This window comes from Eleutherodactylus coqui, chromosome 4 (assembly GCF_035609145.1).
Source record: "Eleutherodactylus coqui strain aEleCoq1 chromosome 4, aEleCoq1.hap1, whole genome shotgun sequence".
NCBI classification, from domain to species: domain Eukaryota; kingdom Metazoa; phylum Chordata; class Amphibia; order Anura; family Eleutherodactylidae; genus Eleutherodactylus; species Eleutherodactylus coqui.
In genome coordinates, this window is record NC_089840.1 from 136,910,468 (window position 1) to 136,931,234 (window position 20,767).

A 20,767-nucleotide genomic window follows, 5' to 3' on the forward strand; every position below is an offset into this window, starting at 1 on the left:
GTTTATGGGGTTTTCTGGGCAGTGCCCTCTGTCACAGCTAGAGGGGAAGCTATTGCTCTGACCCCTGTGTAGTGGCCGGCGCTCATAATTGCAGACGCATTGATTTCAGTGAGTGCTACACCTGTAATTACGAGTGCTGTCCGCTATACAGGGGTAGAGTGTGCTCTGTGCGTGTACAATGTGCAGCACGTGTATAACGTGACCTGATGTGCTTCCGTCGTTGTCTGAATGGACTAAGTTTAATAGTAGCTGACTGTTCATTGTTAACCCCTTTTGCTATACTAAATCACCAAGTTACTGATGGGAGCCCCTTCACTTTCTTAGACCCCCAGAGAGATTTAAATCAGTATGAAATATTTTTTTCCTGCCCTCTGTCGTCTTATCCCGGAGTCATCTTATAGTCCAAAATATACGATGCATGAAATATGGGACCTAGCTTATATGTTTATATAAATTGTGAACAGACGCCCCAGGATGAACACTGTGGTAATCACCATGCGGGACTGAACCGGACCTGGCAAGAACAGTTACACGAATCATAATATTCTTTTATTTTTAACTTGAGGTCCTTCAGAAGTGTTTTCCAGGACAAACACTAAGTGGTAACCACTGGATGTGCCAAAAATACCTGAGAATCCCTGCTGAGCTGGTGGTGACCAAATACAGGAGGGGACCTGATGAAGAGGTAGTCTGCGCCATTACTCCCATGGAGAGAATTGCAAATAACTGAAAGGTGACAACAGCACACACAATACCTCAAAAAAGCCAGAGGAAGGAACCAAGAAGGAAAAATATGCACGCTTCTGTAGAGAGGTCTGGATCCGGGACCTCCAACAACATAGACCAAGATGCGATGGAATAGAAGCAGCATCCAAAGGGGTAATTGCAAAAGAAGAAACTTTAATCCACCCAAGCACAACGTTTCAACCACCAAGAAACCGTGGTCTTTGTCAAAGACCACAGTTTCTTGGTGGTTGAAACGTTGTGCTTGGGTGGATTAAAGTTTCTTCTTTTGCAATTACCCCTTTGGATGCTGCTTCTATTCCATCGCATCTTACTCCCATGGAGAGAGGTGCACTCACGCACGGCCACTTCTCCGCTGGGTCCCCTTCTGTATGTCATTCTCTTTGTACCATTCATCCTCAAGAAACAGTTTTACACAGCGGTCATCCCTTGTCCCACAAATGACAGCTGGTGCAAGGCTCAGAAGATTCAAGGCAGATTCTGACTCGTCTATATGGGAAACTCTTCTTCTACATGCTTTGTGCTTTAGTGCTCGTTTTGTATCTCAAACCCTACAATCACTTATATCTTCTAGTATCCCTTCTGAAGAATCTGAAACATGCTAATATTGTAACACTACACGACATCATCCACACAGAATATTCTCTAACGTTAGTCTTTGAGTACCTGGTAAGTATGCATTCATATGTGTAATACTACAAGGGTGGACGAGGTAAAGGGCATTCTAACAATAGGCATCTATGGCATAGCTGGTATACAGATTATGGCTCATAGTGGCAGTCCCATGTATCTTGTACTTAGAACTGGACTGAAAATAGAAGGAGATTCTTCCATAACTCCTACGAGGAGCTATGAAAGAGTCAGAGTTATGCCATAAATGTCCATCCTTGGAATACTCCTTTTGAATGGAGTATTTCCATCATTTAGTGCTATGGCATATCCCTATGATCAATGGGTGCCAGACCAAAGGGACACAGGTCCCCCTTTTTAATTTCTGCTATACAGCAGTACTCTGGGCCCCTCTCTGTGCAAGGAACTGCAGCGTAGCTTCAGGGTTCATTCACACAGGCGTATGCGTATAACACTGCGAGTATCTCGCAGCATTGTACTCATCACAGCCCATTCGCTCTGCCAGCAGAGAACCAGCAGATGTCGTGTATGGGATGCGATAGGCACTGTACATGCCAAGGAGTCTGCCATCACAGACATGCATAGTGGGACTTTTTATTTTTCCAGATTCCCCGCTCTGTGCAGAGCAAGGCTGCGTATTAAATGCTGTGGACAGCGTTTCATATTCAGCTCTTCTAAGGCTCCATATGATACGTGGAGAAATAGCATGCTGCAGTTTATTTCTCCTGCATTTTATACACAGTGACTACTAGCAGCCAATACACAGGGGTGGATAGAAGAATTACATTGACTTTCATTGCCTCCATTTACCACATGTTACGCGCGTGAAATACACGTGCGTAATACGCAGTGACAATACTCGCTCGTGTGAATGAGCCCTAAAGTTGCATTCACACGAGCGAGCGGGATATTGGGCCTAGAAACTCTATCCGATATCACTCTTGCCAATGTGTGAATCTCGCGGCAATGCAAAGCGTTTTTAATTAAGAATGGCATTGCTTCTGTTAAATTGCGATTTTTAAGCACATGCTAGGATTGAAACTGTTTCTGATTGACTTCAATAGAAAACATCACATTGCAAGCGCAATGCACGGCATGCAAGCACCATGTGATGTCTTTCAAAGTGCCATTGAAAACAATGGGCAAGGCGTTCTGAGGAAATACTGAAAGATAGAACATCCTGCCATTTTTTTTCCTCACAGCATCGCTGCAAGGGGCAAATTATTTTTTAAAAACATTACTTGTGTGAATTAATCCATTAAAAAGAATGGATTTCATATTCGTGCAAGTTTTGTGCACATCGCACAAAGCTCGTGCAAGAATATCGTTCATGTGAATGCGCTCTTAGGCCTCCCTCACACAGGGCGTTTTGTACAGCGTTTAGCTCTGCCTTTTCAGCCCAGTGCTAAACGCTGTACAAGGCTCCCATTCATTTCAATGGGGCTGCTCACACAGGGCTGAAAACGCAGCGCCTTGCAACGCTGCGCTTTGACAGTGATGCATGTTCTATTTTGGGGCGTTTTCAGCCCTGCGCCACCCATTAAAATGAATGGGCAGCGGTTTTAGCACGGCTGAAAACGCAACAACACTTGATGCCGTGTTTTTGGCAGCGTTAACCGCTCGCCGATTTTCGGGGTGAGGGCTTGCAATAGAAGCCCTACCCCGAAAATCAGTCCCAGCTAGGTAGAGAGAAAAAAAAAGTAATACTCACCTAGCCACTGTGGTCCGGGTCGCGGCCGCTGGTCTCTGCCGCTTGAGAAAGGTCACAATTGTGACCGAAACGTCGCAGGTTTTACCTTTGTTGGAGGAATAAAGATTGGAAAATTGTTTTGAAGATCCATCTGATGCTGCCTAGTCTTTGCTGCACATTTTCACTGATTAGTTGGTCGTGATCCTGACTAAGCTGGGCTGCTGCATCCACCTGCTCCTCACTTGCACTGTTTGCAGTGGAATGACCGGGACTGGTCTGGAGTGAATCCACGTGAGTGCTGCTGTTGCCTTTATTATTCATCTGCCGCTGATTCAGGCTTCCTCTGCACTCACAAGTCTATTAGCGTAGGCCAGGTTTGAGAACCCCGCCTCCAGCAATAGAGTGCTGTGATTGGTTGTCGGCGCTTGCTCGATGCCCAATCACAGCCCTTTATTGACTGTCTCAGCCAATCAGAGCTTGCCGGCTCTCTGTGAGCCACATCTTGGGAACGTCTGGTTTATAACAGCAGCTTCCAAGTCATTATGCATTATGTGGGGTATATATAACTGTTTAATGGCTCCTATAAGGTGAATACCTGGCAGTAGCCATCGCCTTACCTGATCCCAATATTTTGTGTTTTCACAGGATAGTGACCTCAAACAGTATCTGGACAACTGTGGCAATCTAATGTGCATGCACAATGTCAAGGTGAGGCGCTGCAGTGCAAAAGGTTTCTGCATATTGCGCTCAGTGACACTTACGTGAGATCTTGAATGCTGCGTATCTCGTTGGTTTGTAGAAACATGATCTGCGTATGTGGGGTGTGAGAGTGAGGGGATATTAACGGCTCAGCAGATGGTTTGCTTCCTACAAGTTAGTTCAGCATTAGTGGATGTTTTCCTCCTACAAGGCGCTCAGAGCATCCCCATCACTTACGCCAATGCAGTTATCAGCCACATTAGCAAACAGATTAGTTACAGATGTGAGGGCGATGATCTCTCTGTTGGCAAGGTACAAGATGCAGTGTAACATGCGGTGAATTGTGCGCAAAGCTCCTTTCAGTGAAGGTCAGCATGTATCACAAAGCTTATTATTCACACGTCAAATATAAAGCAGTCAAATGTTACTTTAACCCCTTCCCATTTGTGGCAGCGCTGTTTTCATTTTCTTATTCCCATCTTCCAAGAGGGTTAGTTGTTTGCAGTGCGATCTTTAGTATATATTGGTACCATTTTGGGATACATACCAATTTTTGATCACTTTTTATTCTTTTTTTGGGGGGGGGACATAAAATCATAATTCTGGCATTGGAGTCTTGTTTTTTGTTTTTTTACAGCATTCATCATATAGAATGAATAATGATATTGCGATTATTCAGACTTTTATGGACACAGTGATACTAATTCCATTTATTTTTTATTGTATAGATTTTTCTTACCAAATAAATGAAAAAATGTTTTTTTCTTACTTTTAATATTTGAGTTTTAACATTTTTTTTTTACATGTTATTGTATTGCGGTAAACTCTGCTGTCCTATTATACCATGCCTTTGGAAGAGTATAATAGGTGTACTAACATGGCAGATCTGGAAGCCTTCACTAAGCATGGGGGTCCACTGCGTCGACAGATGGAGGCACCTTAACCCCTGTCTGACGGCTTAGGCCGGATTCACACAAGCATATGTATACTTATGCATGCATTTACTCTGTGATTTGGTTGAATGGGCGTTGCGTATTTGTGCATGCAGATACATTTTTTATTGTACTTTTTGCATGTGCAAATGTAAAAGATGCCCTCAGCCATTACAATCGCCACTTAGTTTAGCGAGTATATGTGTTCAGACAGAGCATGCTGCATATTTCTTTGTGAAACTGAAAATATATTCTGCATATTTCTTTGTGCATGTAAAATACACGCATGTGAACAAACCTATTGTAATCGATTGGTTCTATTCTCTGCGTATTTTGCGGGTACATATGCTCATGTGAATCCAGCCTTAGATGTTACAGTCTTTATTGAAGCCAGGCATCATTTATGTAGCACAGCCAGAGCCTGCCATGTATGCAGAGAGTTCAGCTTCTGAGCCCGGGCTATTCACTGCCCGGTGACATTTAATGTATGTCACAATGTTGGAAAAGGGTTTAGGTCTGTAGTGAAACCTAGATAGAAAACACTACATAACATGCTCTGGGTGTTGCAGGTTTTTTGCTGCCATTCTTTTCATAGACGTCCGTATAAGACTTCAAAAACACACAAAAAAATGCATGATTAAAATGTTTCAAAATAAAAAAAGCCCCAAAAATGTTTATTAGAAAAGCCACATAACACGCTTGAAGTTCGTGATGTGTTTTACAAGATTTAAAAAGTGCTGAAAGCATAGTACATCCAGGAAGGAGTCCTCATAGTGGATCAGTGGAAAGCGTTGGGCTACTAGATTTTAGTACAACCAAGGACAACATCCATATGGAGTTTTTTGTGCTCTTTGTGTTTTTCCGTGGATTTCTTCTGGGTGCTACAGTTTCCTCAAACACTCCAAAAACTTGCTAGTAGTTTAATTGGCTTTCTATAAAATTGTCCTCGGTGTTTTAGCATATAAATGCTGCGTAATCACCTGCTTGTGATCTTTTTTACGTGAGGATGATTCACCGTGAATCCATGTACATCAGCATGGAAAAACGACTGCATCCACGACCGTCCACAAACAATCGCAATTTGGTTCTGTGCGGAATCGCAGATCTCTCATTGGGAAAATCCAACCCCTTTGTGTGCAGGCAGCCTTAGGTAGATTAGATTGCGGCTCCATTGGGGACAGGTGACAATCTCGGTACTGTGGGACACATTGGCAAGATACTGTATAAGCAATGGTAAATAGATAAACTGTTTTGGTGAAAAGGGAGGCGTTATTTCGTGAAGTCTATTTAAAGATAATATTTGATTAAGGCCTTATTCACATAACTGTATACACGCGGTTTATGTAGCCGCGTTAAAACAATCGTGACCATCTGAAGCATTGGATTCCAAAGGATTCATTCAGAAGAGCAATTTTTTTTAGCTTCATAAAAAATAGCGACAAAAATAATATTAATATATAAATGTTGATTTTATACGGTGTGGGAAAAAATCGGTCTTGCCCTATCTTTTGCAAAGGTACACTGGAGGCTCCATTGCCTTCTATGGGAGCTGAAAAAAAGAGAGGGGAGGGAGTTTAGCTGCGTCCAGCGCTGGGAAGAGATTAAAGCTAGCGCAATTTAACCAACTGAAGTCATTCTGAGGATTCCTGCCGATTGAGGAATTTCCGCACAGTGGCGTATTTTTTGGCCGATACGCACACCGCTGCCTGTGTGAAAGAATGGGAAACCGCTAATTTAAATCGGGACTTGATCATGACTATTCTTCATTCGCGCAATTTTTACGCTTAGATTCATTAGATCCAAGACTTTCGGCGGGCCAACTATGGAGTGGTTCTACACGTCGGCCACCCCTAACCCCTACCCCCCCTCTTGTGTCTTCCCTCCCCACTCGTACTCGTGTTATACCCCTATGCCCAATCCTTAGGCTGCATCCGCACAGTCTACAAAATCATCACTACAGTGTGAAGCCCATGGATTCCAATGGGTTCTTTCACATGAGCGATGTTTTGTAGTGAGATTTTGTAGCCCGTGCGGATACCGCCTTAGGCAAATGTTTATTCTTCCCTTTCTTATTTTACCTACTAAATTTACTCTGCAACATCTGAACTAGGTCTTCCCTTGGATGTCACCAGTAGTACTACAGGCACATCAATATCTACCATCTATTTGCCATGTACAGCACAATAGCATCACAGATTTTTTCAATATTTTTTTAATGAGAAATCCATTTAATTGCTTTCCATTCAATTACAGGTTGGGTTTTTGTGCTCCTCTAGATGAATTCCTCATTATGATAATGTAATTATAACTGTAGTGCAACAGTTTTCAGCACATTGCAGGTTATTATATTTCATGTCACTTACCAAAGCCTTCTCAATCCCTTTTAGATTTTCATGTTTCAGCTACTTCGAGGCCTGTCCTACTGTCATCGCAAGAAGATCCTTCATAGAGACCTTAAGCCGCAGAATCTATTAATCAATGAAAAGGGAGAACTGAAGCTGGCAGACTTTGGTGCGTAGACTCTGCTAAAGGTTTATGATACCTATGAGGTTCAGTACTGTCATAGTGCATTGTAAGGTTTCCATTAAATGCCTCATAAAGGGTTACAATTGGCTACAAAGCCAAATGAATCAACTGCAGGATGTCACTGCACAACATCAGGGACGATTGGCATAGAAGTGGAAATGTGTGGCATCATTCCATAGTCTTTAGGTCTCTGTAGAAGTCAATAGGGGTTGCGCAAATGCATATGCAATACGCAAGGAGATGCGTAATACACTGGAAAAAGATCACATCTGGAACTAATTAGTCATTTCAAGCGATGCATTTTGTTTGCTGCATGCAAATGAACATGCAGGCAGAGAAGGTACAGTAAAGTACGCCAATACATGCACAAAAAAAGCATAGTTCATTCTGCAAAAACGCAGCGCTGAGGCGCTCCCAAATACGCATGCGCTCGTATATGGGAGCCCTTACCGGGAATTGCTGTGCTTTTGCAATGCGGTTTTGGCCTCTGCGGCTTTTACAGGTAAAGCGCATAGAAGCCACATGCTTCACGTTCTTACTAAGAGAGAGACACATAGGCCACAAGCCTCAAGACCGCTACAGTTTTTTACCATTTCCAACTACAAGTAACAAATCTGACCTTTACCTACTGTACCTCAGTTTCCTTTTCACAAATGAATTTTCTAATTAGTCGTAATTAATAGGTATTGTTTTAGAGTGCATTTACACTGCATGATTATTGTTTAAAAAAAATTGCTGGATAATTCAAATTTGAATGATGATCGTTCAGTGTAAACATGGCAAACGATTGAAAGATAAACGATAATTAATTCGCTTATCATTCATTTTATGCAAACATAAAAATCATCGTTGGCTCGCTCACTAATCGGTTTAAACACCGATCCTTCAGTCGTTCTCATTCACGGGTGTAGAGTAGCAAGTCGGGGTTACTCACTTCTTGGATCGCCGACCTCTTCGTCCAGAATGGGCCCCACACGTGTAGAAACACTCCAGAAACTCAGATTTCTTTTAAATCTGATGCCTGCCAGTTTTTTTCCACATCACACCAAATGTGTACAACATCCAACAGTTCATTTGTACCCCCACCAGAGTAGAAGTCTAGGGTTGTCGTCCCTGTCACATTCGGGGCCTTTACTCTGTCCACACCGGACCTCACTAGGGTAAAAGTCTAGGGGCGTCCTCCCTGTCAAGACCCCCACAGGTCCACACTGAACCTCAGGCTAGCAGCCCTTCCAGCTCTGCTAAACTGTCACTTCCCCCTGAGTGCAGTAGGAACTGATCTTTTTATCTAGTTCCTGCCACACTCACAGCTGTTTCCTCTCTCTGACACTAGAATGCCTGTCTGTCGCTCTCTGCAGGCCATTCTGTATTTACCACTCCCACACTTTGTATTTAAACTGAACACCGGAGGGAACAATTTCTTGCTACGTGTAAAAGTACCCTTACTAATGTGCCAGTGTCAATATGTACAGCTGCAAAGTTTGTTTAACTTGACTTGTGTTTGATCTTAAAAGAAAATAGTGATCCCATTTGTTAGGTTAGGATTAACAAAATGTAAAATCTTCCACCCTAAAAAAAATTGGGGGAAAAATGTATATTCATTATCAGTCATGCAAATCCACAGCAATCACCTAATTAGTTATAATTATGTTTCTGGCAGCGCTTTCAATTAGAGTACACGAACATGCGCTAGGTTTGACAGCTCTGATTTCCTTTCCAATTTATCTTTTTTTTTTCACTTCTTTTTTTCTATTTATCACACGGCTTGTCAAGGGAAGAGATGTTGTGCAGTGTTTTAGGCATTGCAGTAAAAAATGATTAAGAGCCCTATTACATGGGACGATCGGTCAGGCACAGATGTCCCAGGATAATCATTCCTGTGCTTTTACACACGAACGATCATTGCTCAGTGAATGGAGGTAGAGCGGGCCGGGGATCGCTCCAGCCCACCCGCCTCCATTTACAGTAAACAGGTAGTCATTCATAAGTGTTAACAGCCTGTTCACACGGCCGATCCGTCAATCAGTTTTTTTGCATGCAGAGACTAAATGACAAACGAGAAGTGAATGAATTCTCATTCCTCGTTCAGTCGAGGCAGCATTTACATTGTATGATAATTGCTTAGATTCCCGCTGGATGCCGGAATCGGCCATGAAAAGGGTCCTAAGAAAAGATCCATAGAGCTGATAATTAAAATTATAGCGTGAATTAATATTTTAGCTTTAATATGTACCATTTTATACAAATCAGTGTGTAGAAACTGAAGTACATTTATGTGGTAAGCCTTCATATTATTTAACCCTTTACTGTGGCTAGTTTACATGGGCAGGCGATGACAATGGTCAGGATATTCCTCTATGAGTAAAAAATGACAATTATAAATGACATGTTTTTCCTAAGTTTTGCTAGAGATGACATGGAAATGTAGAGACTGTGGAGTACTATCATTTTATTCGGAGGGAGGATATTTTCTAAGTGCTGCTCAAGATACTTTGTCCAACTTTGTCTAACTTTAAGAGCCCTGTAATGCCTCTGAATAAATATGCCTCCATTTCTGCTTGATCACCTTGGTATGTCTACATGTTTAAACCCTATCTCGTGTTCTTTCCTTCTCATCAGTTAATATGAGATATATGACAGTCTGCTAAAATTATAAACATTTGTGTATTAAGGCCTTGCCAGAGCCAAGTCTGTACCAACCAAAACTTACTCCAATGAAGTGGTGACTCTATGGTATCGACCCCCAGATGTTCTGCTGGGATCTACAGAGTATAGCACGCCTATAGACATGTGGTGAGTGATAGAGGATATGAACATGGTTTGTTTCAGTCAGTCTTTATACCAGAGTGTGCCAATAGTAACTGAGTTAAAATGTCTTTTTACTATAAAATAACTTTACCAAAAATTGCACATGAACAAACCAAGAAAACCAGAACTGGGGCTGGCCTCAGTATAAATGGAGCCCTGTGTGGAATTTTTTTGGTGCCTCACATGAAAAGACTGTTCAGTCTAATGCTAAGCACCCGGCCTACCTACAATTCCAATTAGCAAAATTGCAATCTAAGTTTAGTTCATCAGAACCAGACCCTCCACAGCGGACAGCACCATTTACTTACCACTTCTCGATGGGACCTCATCAGCTTTAAACACTGCTGCACTAGCTCCAGATGCAGTCTGGCATCGAAAACCTTGTGTTCAGCAAATAGGGACCTACCACAATAGTGTTTGGAGGTAAAGAGGAGTAAGTAGAGGTAAGTGATGACAACACCATATTTTGGATTTGATATGCATCGCACAATCAATCCCATTCAAGTGAGTGGTAGCAGCTGCAATACCAGGCACAGCCACTATGAAATGGTATAGACTGCAGTGACAGTGACGCTCATTAGAGCATGGCTATCACTTCAATCACTTGATCAGCGGCGATCTCAAGAGCAATCAAATATTGATGATCTGTCCTGAGGGTAGGTCAACAATAGTTTAGTCCTGGAAAACCCCCTTAACCACTTAGCGCCGCAGGATGTATATGTACGTCCTGGGTGCACAAGGTTTGCACAGATCAGAAGTTGAACCTCTTACATACACAGCTGGTGTAAGCTGTTTTTGACAGCTGACACACATTTGCAACAGTCACAAACACAACTCTTAACCCTCTAAATGCCCTGATTGGTGTTAAGGAGATGAAATCGTGAGGTGCCGTCTGCATGTCATGTCACCTGAGGGCGTTCTGAAGGCTTCTTGGGCTGCCATGTATTTCTGCCTATTCAGATGGGCTTTTGGCCTGTCCTAATAGAATTCCTGCAGAATAACACATACTGTAATACTGAAGTATTGCAGTATGTGGTATAAGCAATCAAACAATTGCAAGTTAAATTTTCCTATAGAGACAAAGGTGGAAAAAAACAGTTTTTGTATTATTGTTAAATCATAAAGGATATTAAAATTTAAAAAAACTTGTTCCCATATTTACAATAACATAATTAAAACAAAAAAAACCCTAAAACATATTTGGTATCTCCTAGAAATCTGATCTATCAAAAATACACAATCCCCAAACTGAGCTTTTCGCAAGGGAAAAATTAATAAAAGGTGATCAAAAAGTTGTATGTACTCCAAAATGAAACCAATACAAGCCACAGGTCATCCCGCAAAAAACGAGTCTTTACACATTGACATAAAGATGAAAAAGTTATAGCGGTCAGAAGATGGCGGCCGAAAATCATTTTGTTATGATATTTTATTTTTTTAAGGTAGTACAAAAAAAAACAACTAAATTTTGTACCGCTGTGATCATACTGACATGATACTAAAGTTATCGTGTCATTTTTGCTGCAGCGTGTACACTGTAAAAACAAGACCTACCCAAAGAAGGTGAAATTGCATTTTTTGCCCATTTCACTCCACTTAAAATTTTTTTTTACAGTTTTTCAGCATATTACATGATACATTAAATAACACCATTGAAAAATGCAACTTGTCCCGCAAACAACAAGGCTTCAGACATCTACGTCGATGGAAAAATAAGAGTTAGGGTGAACACCCACTTGTGTTTTTTTAATGCTGCGATATCGCTGCGTTTTTTTAACGCGATTGTCAATGGGACTTTCTAATGTTAAAAACGCATCACAAGTTTGTGCTTTGCAATTTTTGTGCGATTAATTTTTAACATTAGAAAGTCCCATTGACAATCACGTTTAAAAAAATGCAGCGATAGGAGAAGCTAAAGATGGGGAAAAAGGGGCGGTGTACTTAAAGGGTCCCTGCTCTTTCAGTTCAGTGCGCTCCTGCTCTGTCAGTTGTATTTAGCTCATTCTGGCAACTGAAGGCAGCCACATATAGCGTGATGTAAGCACTATATTAGGCCGTCTTAAGCTAAGGTAAGGAGCTGAAAACAGTTGATGGAGCAGGAGCGCTCTGAAGTAAAAGTGCAGGTACTTTTTAACCCCTTATGGAAAAGACTGTTTTGTAGCTTGAGGAACAAGACATTTTTTAGGGATTTTATCCATGTGGTGGTTTTACATAGGGCTGGGCTTAAAGCCCGGGACCAGGCGCCGTATATTTACTGCCAGGTCCTAAGTGGGTTAAGGGGTTAATGATAAGTTGACATTTTTAGTTTACGTACCCCTATATATGACAGCCACAGTGCCCCTGCTTAGGCATTGTACTGCAGATGTTTGGCATTAGCAATCTTTTCTTTTTTTGCAAAATTAAAGGGGTTTTCCAGGAATTTCCATGGATGGCCTGTCGTTAATATAGGCCTTCAGTGTATAATGCACGGGGTTCCAACCCTTGGGACTAACACAGATCAATACAATGAAGGAGCCTTAAGGCTGGCTCAAGAGCCACAGCCCCATAACTAAAGTGTTAAACACAGCAGTATGCAGATGTACCTGATACTAGAGTTCACTGCATTCAGTCCCTTAAGGTCATGCATTCCGTTGAAACCAAATTCAGAAGAAAGGCAGAGAAGCTCCATCGGAGCACAACCAACGACCTGGCAAAGGTAAATAACAGCTGCTTTATTTTAAGTAACACCGCGGAATGATAGGCAAGACATTTAGCTATTGAACAAATACCTTCCTCTCCCGGGTTACTGGATGGGCGCCAACAGAGGTCCTCTGCCTTCTGAATACTATGTTCCAGCATTGGCTGTATAGAATCAGCAGCCACCAGTCATGCAATGTGCGTGATCAAGGTTGTGTGAGTCACAGCCGATAAGCCGGGCTCACACGGGCGGATTTGTATTGCGGATTGTGCGATCGCCGCTTACACGGGAGATCCGTGGTAAAACGCAGGCATTGAAAGACATTCATTTTTGCTTTTCCGTTAAAACTTGGGGATACAAATTGCTGAACGCAGGGTCACCAGCCAGGCTCACAGCTGGAATCTGACTTGTTTGTATGAGTCTGGCCTAAAGGTGAGTAATACCGCATTGAGAGAGCTTACACTTCTTCACAAATGTACACATGTGGCCCTTTCTTTGTGTTTTTACCCAAACCAGATGTTGGAAATATTGTATACAAAATCAAACAGGTGAGATGTTTTTCATTCAGATAAGTCATCAATATCAAATTGTTGGGGGTCCAACTCCCAGCAGCCATGCCAATCAGATGTTTGAGAAGGCTGTGGTGCTCAGACAAGCTCAGTGGCCTCTCCATTGTATGCCCACCAACGTTGTATTGATGACCTATCCTAAAGACCGGACATCAATATTTAAGTTCTGGATAACCCCTTTAATAAGCTACAAAAGTGCACTGAGAAAATTAAATGTGTCAATGAAAGATTTTCTACGTAAATATTTAATTAAGATCATTTTATGTTCTCCGTAGGGGAGTTGGCTGCATTTTGTATGAAATGTCCACCGGACGTCCCATGTTTCCTGGTTCTACAGTTAAAGAAGAACTGCATTTAATCTTTAGGTTTCTTGGTGAGTGTGCAGCATTCTTCTACAGGGTGAGGATTGTGGCTGTATTTTTATGTTACAGAACATTCAAAAGAGAACTTAGTGGGATTTCTTTTCAAATTAGACTTTTGTGACATGTCAACAGGATGAAGTCGAGAATTGACTGATTATAGTCCCAGACATCAATATATACTTTGTTCTTTCTCTATTGAAATAAATTGGAGTTCTGGAAAAAAAACACTTAGGTAACTCAATACAGCCATGTATTATTACACTGATGGGCAGACCTGAAACCAGCCATTATTCAATGATTCATAGGGGTCCCAACAACTGGACGTAAAGCAATGAGTTACTCAGATTCTCCATCGATTCAGTGCAGATGCTCTACCAGTTCCGTTGATGGTCTTTGTCTACCGGCTGCCAATGATAATGTGCCCTACCGACACGGTCACGTTCAGCATTTCTGGCATCATAGTGATGCACGTTCTGCACTCGCTGGCAGACTGTAAACGAAAATTATCAGTGACCCGCTAAAGCATCTGCGCTGGGTTGGTAGGAAATTTACAAGATGAGTACTAAAGTGTGAAATCCCTTGGAAGATTAATTAAAATATTGTAAATAGAAACGAAGATACTATCTGTCGTGTTTATCTACTTTCTCCTTCAGGAACGCCCACTGAGGAGACATGGCCTGGTATATCGTCCAACAAAGAGTTCAAGGCTTATGGTTTTCCACAATACCGTGCACAACCTCTGAAAAGCCACACACCTAGGTAATGTCTTAATTTTAGGTCTAACCAGAAAACATTAAGTAATATTCCCCAACATTTTAATTAAAGGGATTCTGTCACCTACTTTTAGCACTAGAAGCTAAGTTTATGGGCTTAAAGTAGGTGACCCGCGGAGACTGGAGATGTAAGTGTTGCACTTACCTCCCCCGGTGTGAATGCTGAAAGCCGCTGCTGTAGTGCATTGTGTGGTGCTGCTGAGTAGTCCGCCCAGTCTAATGTTATAATAGGAGGACTACTTAGCAGTTCCACACAATGCATTCAGCGATGGCTTCCAGCACTCACACCTGGGGAAGACCTGGGAGGTAAGTATAGCACTTACATTCCCGATCTTAGCCGGTCACCTGCTTTCACTCCTTAAGCTTTAGTGTCAACGCATTTGGAACCTTCTTGGCAAGGAGCACCAAGTAAATTTTACCTTGGATAAATTGAAAGCCAGTTAGTATTTACATCCGTATTTAGCTGTTCCTCATTATTATTAACAGCGGCTTCTGTTATTTCAGGTTGGATTCTGATGGGATTGAATTATTGTACAGCCTCCTGTTGGTAAGTAAACTATGTAGTGTAATGCAGTGTACGTATCATGATATGACTGTTATTCTGCTTTTGGGTGTAAGAAAAAGAGAAGACATATTTGGATGAACGCAGTAGCCGGAAAGATTGGCATTTGTAAGGATTATCGTACAACTGACAGCTATTGTTTCTTTTGGCGTGGCAAACCTTGGACCCGGCAGAAGATCATTTTGTTTTTCTTATATCTCTGCCCTATGTGAAACATATTGAAAGGGTTGTAGGAAATTAGAAGAAAGGTCTCCTTGCTTCCAGGGTGTGTCTACTAATGCCCGTTCATAGATAGCTTTCTTGGGAGCCTTGTCATTGCTGAGATTCTAACCAATTTCCATTCTTTATAACAGCTGTAGCCTCTAAAGTACATAACATATCCACTTCATATCTTCCAGTATGAGGACAAGAAAAGGATATCAGCAGATGCCGGTCTACGACATTCCTACTTTAAAACCCTTGGAGAGAGAGTATTTACACTGCCGGACAGTAAGTGACTGTACTTTGTATGCTTTCCATTAGCCGCCAGCCTACCACAAGGGCTGGTGCTGCTACCATTCTGGTCTTTATTATTTTAAGGGGGAATCTCTGGGGAATTTCTAATTCTTCTGAGTGATAGTATTATCTATCTCTCCTTTATAATCTTTACTTCAGCTACAGCTTAGTGTGTGCTACTGTTTAGCAGTTGAGGATATCTCTACTATTTGTTTGACGTATTGCTATGGAATTAGGTTCCTGATGACGCTGCGATGACTGCAGCTAGAAACGCGTTGAACCGCGTAATTTGTTGGAAAGCGACGTCTTAAATCCTCTACATGCAGTTTATGGCTGTCTTGTGTTAGTGATGGACTATTGATATCGTCCTTCTTTCTGAAAGGAATCTACCCAAAGCTTTTTATAATTCCGGTCAGATTGTGCACAATACAGGGATTTATCCACATCCCGTGCACTCTTTTCTGACAGGATAAGATTCCTTCCAGTTGAAATTTTCGTTTGGTCTCAACAAGAGAGTGTGCCAGAAAGGGAATCTATACATATCCCAGGCACAAACCAGACCAAGGAACCATCCATGATTAGACCAAGGAAATTTCTAGGTAACTCCTCATTCTCCGAACACAATCACCTGGTTAAACCTCTCCTCTATTGGTGACAATAATGAATTGGTGATTCAGTTCTGAGATTAGTCTGAATGTACTAGTCTGGTTGACCCTTCAATCAAACGGCTACAGCTACACTGTATATATCACAGGATAGCTTTTGACCATTGTCTAAGCCGCAGTACATACTCCTATAAATTGGAGCTATTTGCTCTCCATGAAATACGGTATCTTCCAGTACATAGTATCTTTGGGATCACCCACTGGGGAGCACTTCTTTTATGTTCTTTGTGTGTCCCTCGGAAACTTGTATACCAAGTTCCTTTTTTAATGCAATATCTAATAAAAGTTATATTTTAGTTATTTCTTCGAACCCTACAGTGACAAGTCTAAATTGGCCATCTGGTGTTCGTCCTGCTTCAGTGATTTTTACTTTGTATGCTTTCCAGTGTCATGAGATTCCTCATTTCTTTTCATGTTTCAGGAAGCGTTTTCTGTATAAAGATATAATCTTAGGTCAAATAATACAACAATTATTCACTTTTCTATAGACACCTCAATCTTTACTCTGAAGGAAATCCAGCTTCAGAAAGACCCCGGTCACCGTGGCTCCATCTTTCATCAGACAGGTATAGATAAGGCTATTTTCTGTGAGGTTCACTTATGTAGCAATACAAACCCAAAATTAATAACACAACAGTAATTGACTTAATGAAGTTTTACAGGAGTGTGCTTAGCCAAAGGTCACTTTACAACAACTTTATAAGTCTACACAGTATTGCCCACTATAGTTAATCCCTGCTTGTTAGAAGGGTCCCTTGACAATAATTGGATCACAAAGTTTCCCCTTGCTAGGGTCTTCAAAAATCAACTGTAATTTGTAGGGAAGCTGGCAATGCAGGAGGTGGACAAAAATATGGAATATATACTACACCCCCTTCAGACTACATTATGTAGAAAGATAGTGTACAAGCAGCACTTACAATCATCCACTAGGGCAGACCCTCCATAGGTATGCAGAGCCATGGAAAATAGGAGCCTGGACTTGAAGCTCCAAAACAGCAGCAAATGAAAAGAAAGCCCACAGCAGCATACAGATGCAGTAAAAAACTTCAAACCTTTATTCCTGTACTAAAAAATAGTTGCCATACAGATGGTTGCTACATTTCGACCTTTCAGTCAAGTCTCTTTCAAGGTCGAAACGTAGCAACCATCTGTATGGCAACCATTTTTTAATGGAGGAATACAGCTTTGAAATTTTTTACTGCATCTATTTGCTGCCGCGGGTTCTCTTTTCATTCCCCAATCCACACGGGTTTAACTCGCAGCACGCCTCAGGATTCTTCAAACCAAATAGAAAAGGGGACTAATAAGTCCAACGGGTGCACGCCAACAATATGGGGGTCAGAGCCTCAAAAGACCCCCCAGAGTATATCACAATGTCTCACAAGAAGGTTCGTGGCAGCATCCAGGGCGTAATGTAAAAATAAATACTTTATTCCTCCAAAAACATGCTACGTTTCGACCCTCATGGGGTCTTTCTCTTTTCATTCCCTCCAGACTACATATTATGGTTCTGCTCCCGTCGGCGGCCTGCCCTCGATGCTAAATTACTGATGGGACCATCATGCATATGTTCTGGGACTGCAGTGTCCTGTGAGACTATTGGAGGAATGTTCTCATATTTATGGATTCTCACCTGTGGGCCCTGAGGATTATGCACCCTGGGGTGTGCCTTTTTGGCCTTGTTGGAGACCTACTAGTGGCTGTGGCAAGCTGCACCTTCTATAAGCTACTGCTTTTCTATGCAAAAAAATTAATTTTATTGAATTGGAAACACCCTGGGAGGCCAACCAGAAATGCATAGATCCAGCTGGTGAATTCTACACTTCCTATGTATAAACTGACTTATATGACCAGGGAATGCCCGGAGAAATTTGACAAAATTTGGGAAGGCTGTGTAAATTGCCCTGCAATGGCAACGGAGATTCCTGTCTAGGTACTAGGAATGAATATGTTGAGGGATACCTGCTTGAGCTTATCTACCATTTGGGCTAATCTTTCTTTTCTCTTTAAGAGTCACGCTGGGTTGCTGTTTGGGGGAAGGGGTGTTTAGGGTTCTAGTGGAGGAGGGGGGTTTCTTCTCTCCCCTTTTTTTCTTTTCTTCTTGTTGTCTTTGGACTCCAAGACTAAGAGCCCTCTTTGGTTTTCTCTATTACAAGTAATTGGTAAAATAAAAATGAACAGACAAATATTATGTTTTATGAGAAATGCACACAAGTATGCAAGTACTTTGTTTTTCTCTTTAGTTTTTTTTTTCTGTTCAGTTCTCGTTTCCTGTGATGTACCAGCAAAATGTGCATTTTTTTCTTTGGTGCCTGCTGTTTTTGTTCATTTGTCTATTTTGGCCAAATAAACGTTCCTTCAAAAAAAATGACACAGATGTGGCCAGGCAGAAGTGAACATCTGCCCGAGTAACAAGGTTCCATTGGTCAAGGGTTTGAGCCACTCGGCTACTGTTACCATCTGGCTCCTAAAACCACCCAGAGCAAAGCAAGAGGTGAAGTGAACACAACTTTGGCGGGGAAAGCTCTCAGCCAAGCAGGGGGCCAAAGGGCAGCTCAGTGCTAATGATTAAAAATCCAATGCATTTTGTACTGTGTTTCCATATTTTTGTCCACCCCCTGTAGGTGTTCATTTTTCTTGCAGCACCACCACAGCTAAAATAAAGCATCATACAGTGGCCAGTCACATGAGTGGGATGTTTGAATAATGCTGGACAGGATAGGTCCTCCAGGGCAAGAGATACTCTTTGTTACCACTCTCCACTTTGGCCAAGAGATGGGGATCCCAAACAAAGAATTTCCCCTTCCTTTACCTTAGAATTCCCTATAAGGGCTCAGTCACACGGGCTCATCTGGGCGCCGATGCACCCATGTTACTGCAGGATAAGACGGCCGCACTGCAGGTGCACATGACTCTCTGCACCGCCGGAATAAAGAACACATAACCGGCTCCAGTGCCGATCATGTGTTCTTTCTTCCGGCGGTGCGGAGAGTCATCCTCACCTGCAGTGCGGCCATCTTCTTCGTGCAGGAACACGGGCGCCGATGTGCCCGTGTGACTGACCCCTAAGGGTTTCTGAAAAGCATCTTTCTAAACTAGACAACCCCATTTGACTTTCACCACAATCTGTTGACTGGTCTATGAAATATTGTGCATTTGCATTGACTCACGTGGCATGTGGCCTTTGCCCTGCTTTAGCAAGTTTTTATGTCTTTTATGGCTATCTTGATGGCTGTGACTTCATCACTAGTCTGATCTGCCTTCAGTTCAGGGCATGTTGAGTGTATCAAAATAGTGCAGGAAGCATTTCAAGAGTATTGTTACTTGCAGCGTTTTTGATAATATGTTTTATGCATTTGTCTACGTTGTCCATAATGTATACAGCCATGGAAAACAAATGTGTACATATTGTATCCTTATCTACTTTACTACCTGATGTGTTAGTTATTAAATGGAAATTTTTTATTTATGCAGGTCGCGGAAAGACCAGGCGACAAAGTATATTTTAAAGCAACTCTTGTACACCGGATAACCTCCATTCTCCACTGCCAGAGACTCCTGCAGTAATAAGAAGCTATAAGTATTAACATTAACTAGTCTGCAGTGAGTCTTGTGCCAAATGTACTATTACATAAGTATCAACGTTGGGTACAAGGACGTATAAAATATTAGTGATTGCTCTTATGGATCCCACCAGCGCCTTATTAGCCCCCTTTCACGAGGAAAGATTAACTGAAATGTTTCCGAAAAGGTTCATATGGATTTGCTTCTGCTATTTTTTACCACAAATGTTATTTTACATGTCTAGGTTGGCCTATGCTGATAGGGTACAGAGTACATGGAGTTCCAAATTACATGGGTAAGAAGAGGTATGTATGCTCCTAGAATACAGCTTAACATAGAACATTCCAAAATTGTCACTATAGTTAGATCATTCTATACAACTCTGCCTTTAAAAATATGATGCCATGCCCGTTATCACAGCATACCTTCATGTTGATGGCTACTAGAAAAAGTTACCTGTATCAGTCATACAGGAGTATTAAGGTTGTCTTTTCTCTGGTTGTTTAGCCTATATTTGGGTGCAATTCTTAAACATACAGCATACCTATATCTAAACATGACCAAATTATTCTATTCTGCATGTGAACATTTTGTACTGCACAGGTACTCCACCTCTTCTCCATATTGAGAGCAACCTTCAAATATTGAGAGATGCTCGTGAGCCACATCTATTATTTCTTGCTTATATGGTACCAATGTATTCTGCAGCACCGTACACACATTTTCATCAGTTCTTGTCCCCATGGAACTCAATATATAAATTCACTGTCTTATACACACTGGAAACCCATGCACATGTGGATAAACACTCTTTGTCAAAAACAATTGCACCCCTAGAAGAAGTTGTCGTTCTGCTGCAAAACTCTTCCTGCAGTTCCATCTCAGGCAGATATGTAAATGATCAGAGTTGTGGTGATTAGATGAACGGTCTTGTCATTTGAGGCCCTAAAAGTGGTTCCTCCCTTGGCCTATAAAAGGCTCTTAGAGGCTCCTTGTGTGCAGTGACCTCTTCTTCCGCTTGTGTAGAGCTTGTTGACCACTAGACGCCTCTACATAGAGAAAAGATTT

The 20,767-nt window shown here is 41.8% G+C and overlaps 1 protein-coding gene across 1 annotated transcript in view; it reads left to right on the plus strand.

The window, feature by feature from the left end:
• Nucleotides 1–20,043, plus strand: part of CDK18 (cyclin dependent kinase 18) — a 142,178-nt gene extending 122,135 nt beyond the window's left edge. The window contains exons 7-16 of the mRNA XM_066598673.1: nt 1,319–1,413; nt 3,710–3,772; nt 7,083–7,206; nt 9,894–10,014; nt 13,551–13,648; nt 14,291–14,396; nt 14,915–14,957; nt 15,371–15,461; nt 16,621–16,698; nt 19,610–20,043. Coding sequence (XP_066454770.1) covers nt 1,319–1,413; nt 3,710–3,772; nt 7,083–7,206; nt 9,894–10,014; nt 13,551–13,648; nt 14,291–14,396; nt 14,915–14,957; nt 15,371–15,461; nt 16,621–16,698; nt 19,610–19,644 — 854 coding nt within the window. The 3' untranslated portion in view covers nt 19,645–20,043. The remainder of the gene's footprint in view (nt 1–1,318; nt 1,414–3,709; nt 3,773–7,082; nt 7,207–9,893; nt 10,015–13,550; nt 13,649–14,290; nt 14,397–14,914; nt 14,958–15,370; nt 15,462–16,620; nt 16,699–19,609) is intronic.
• Nucleotides 20,044–20,767: the final 724 nt, after the last annotated feature.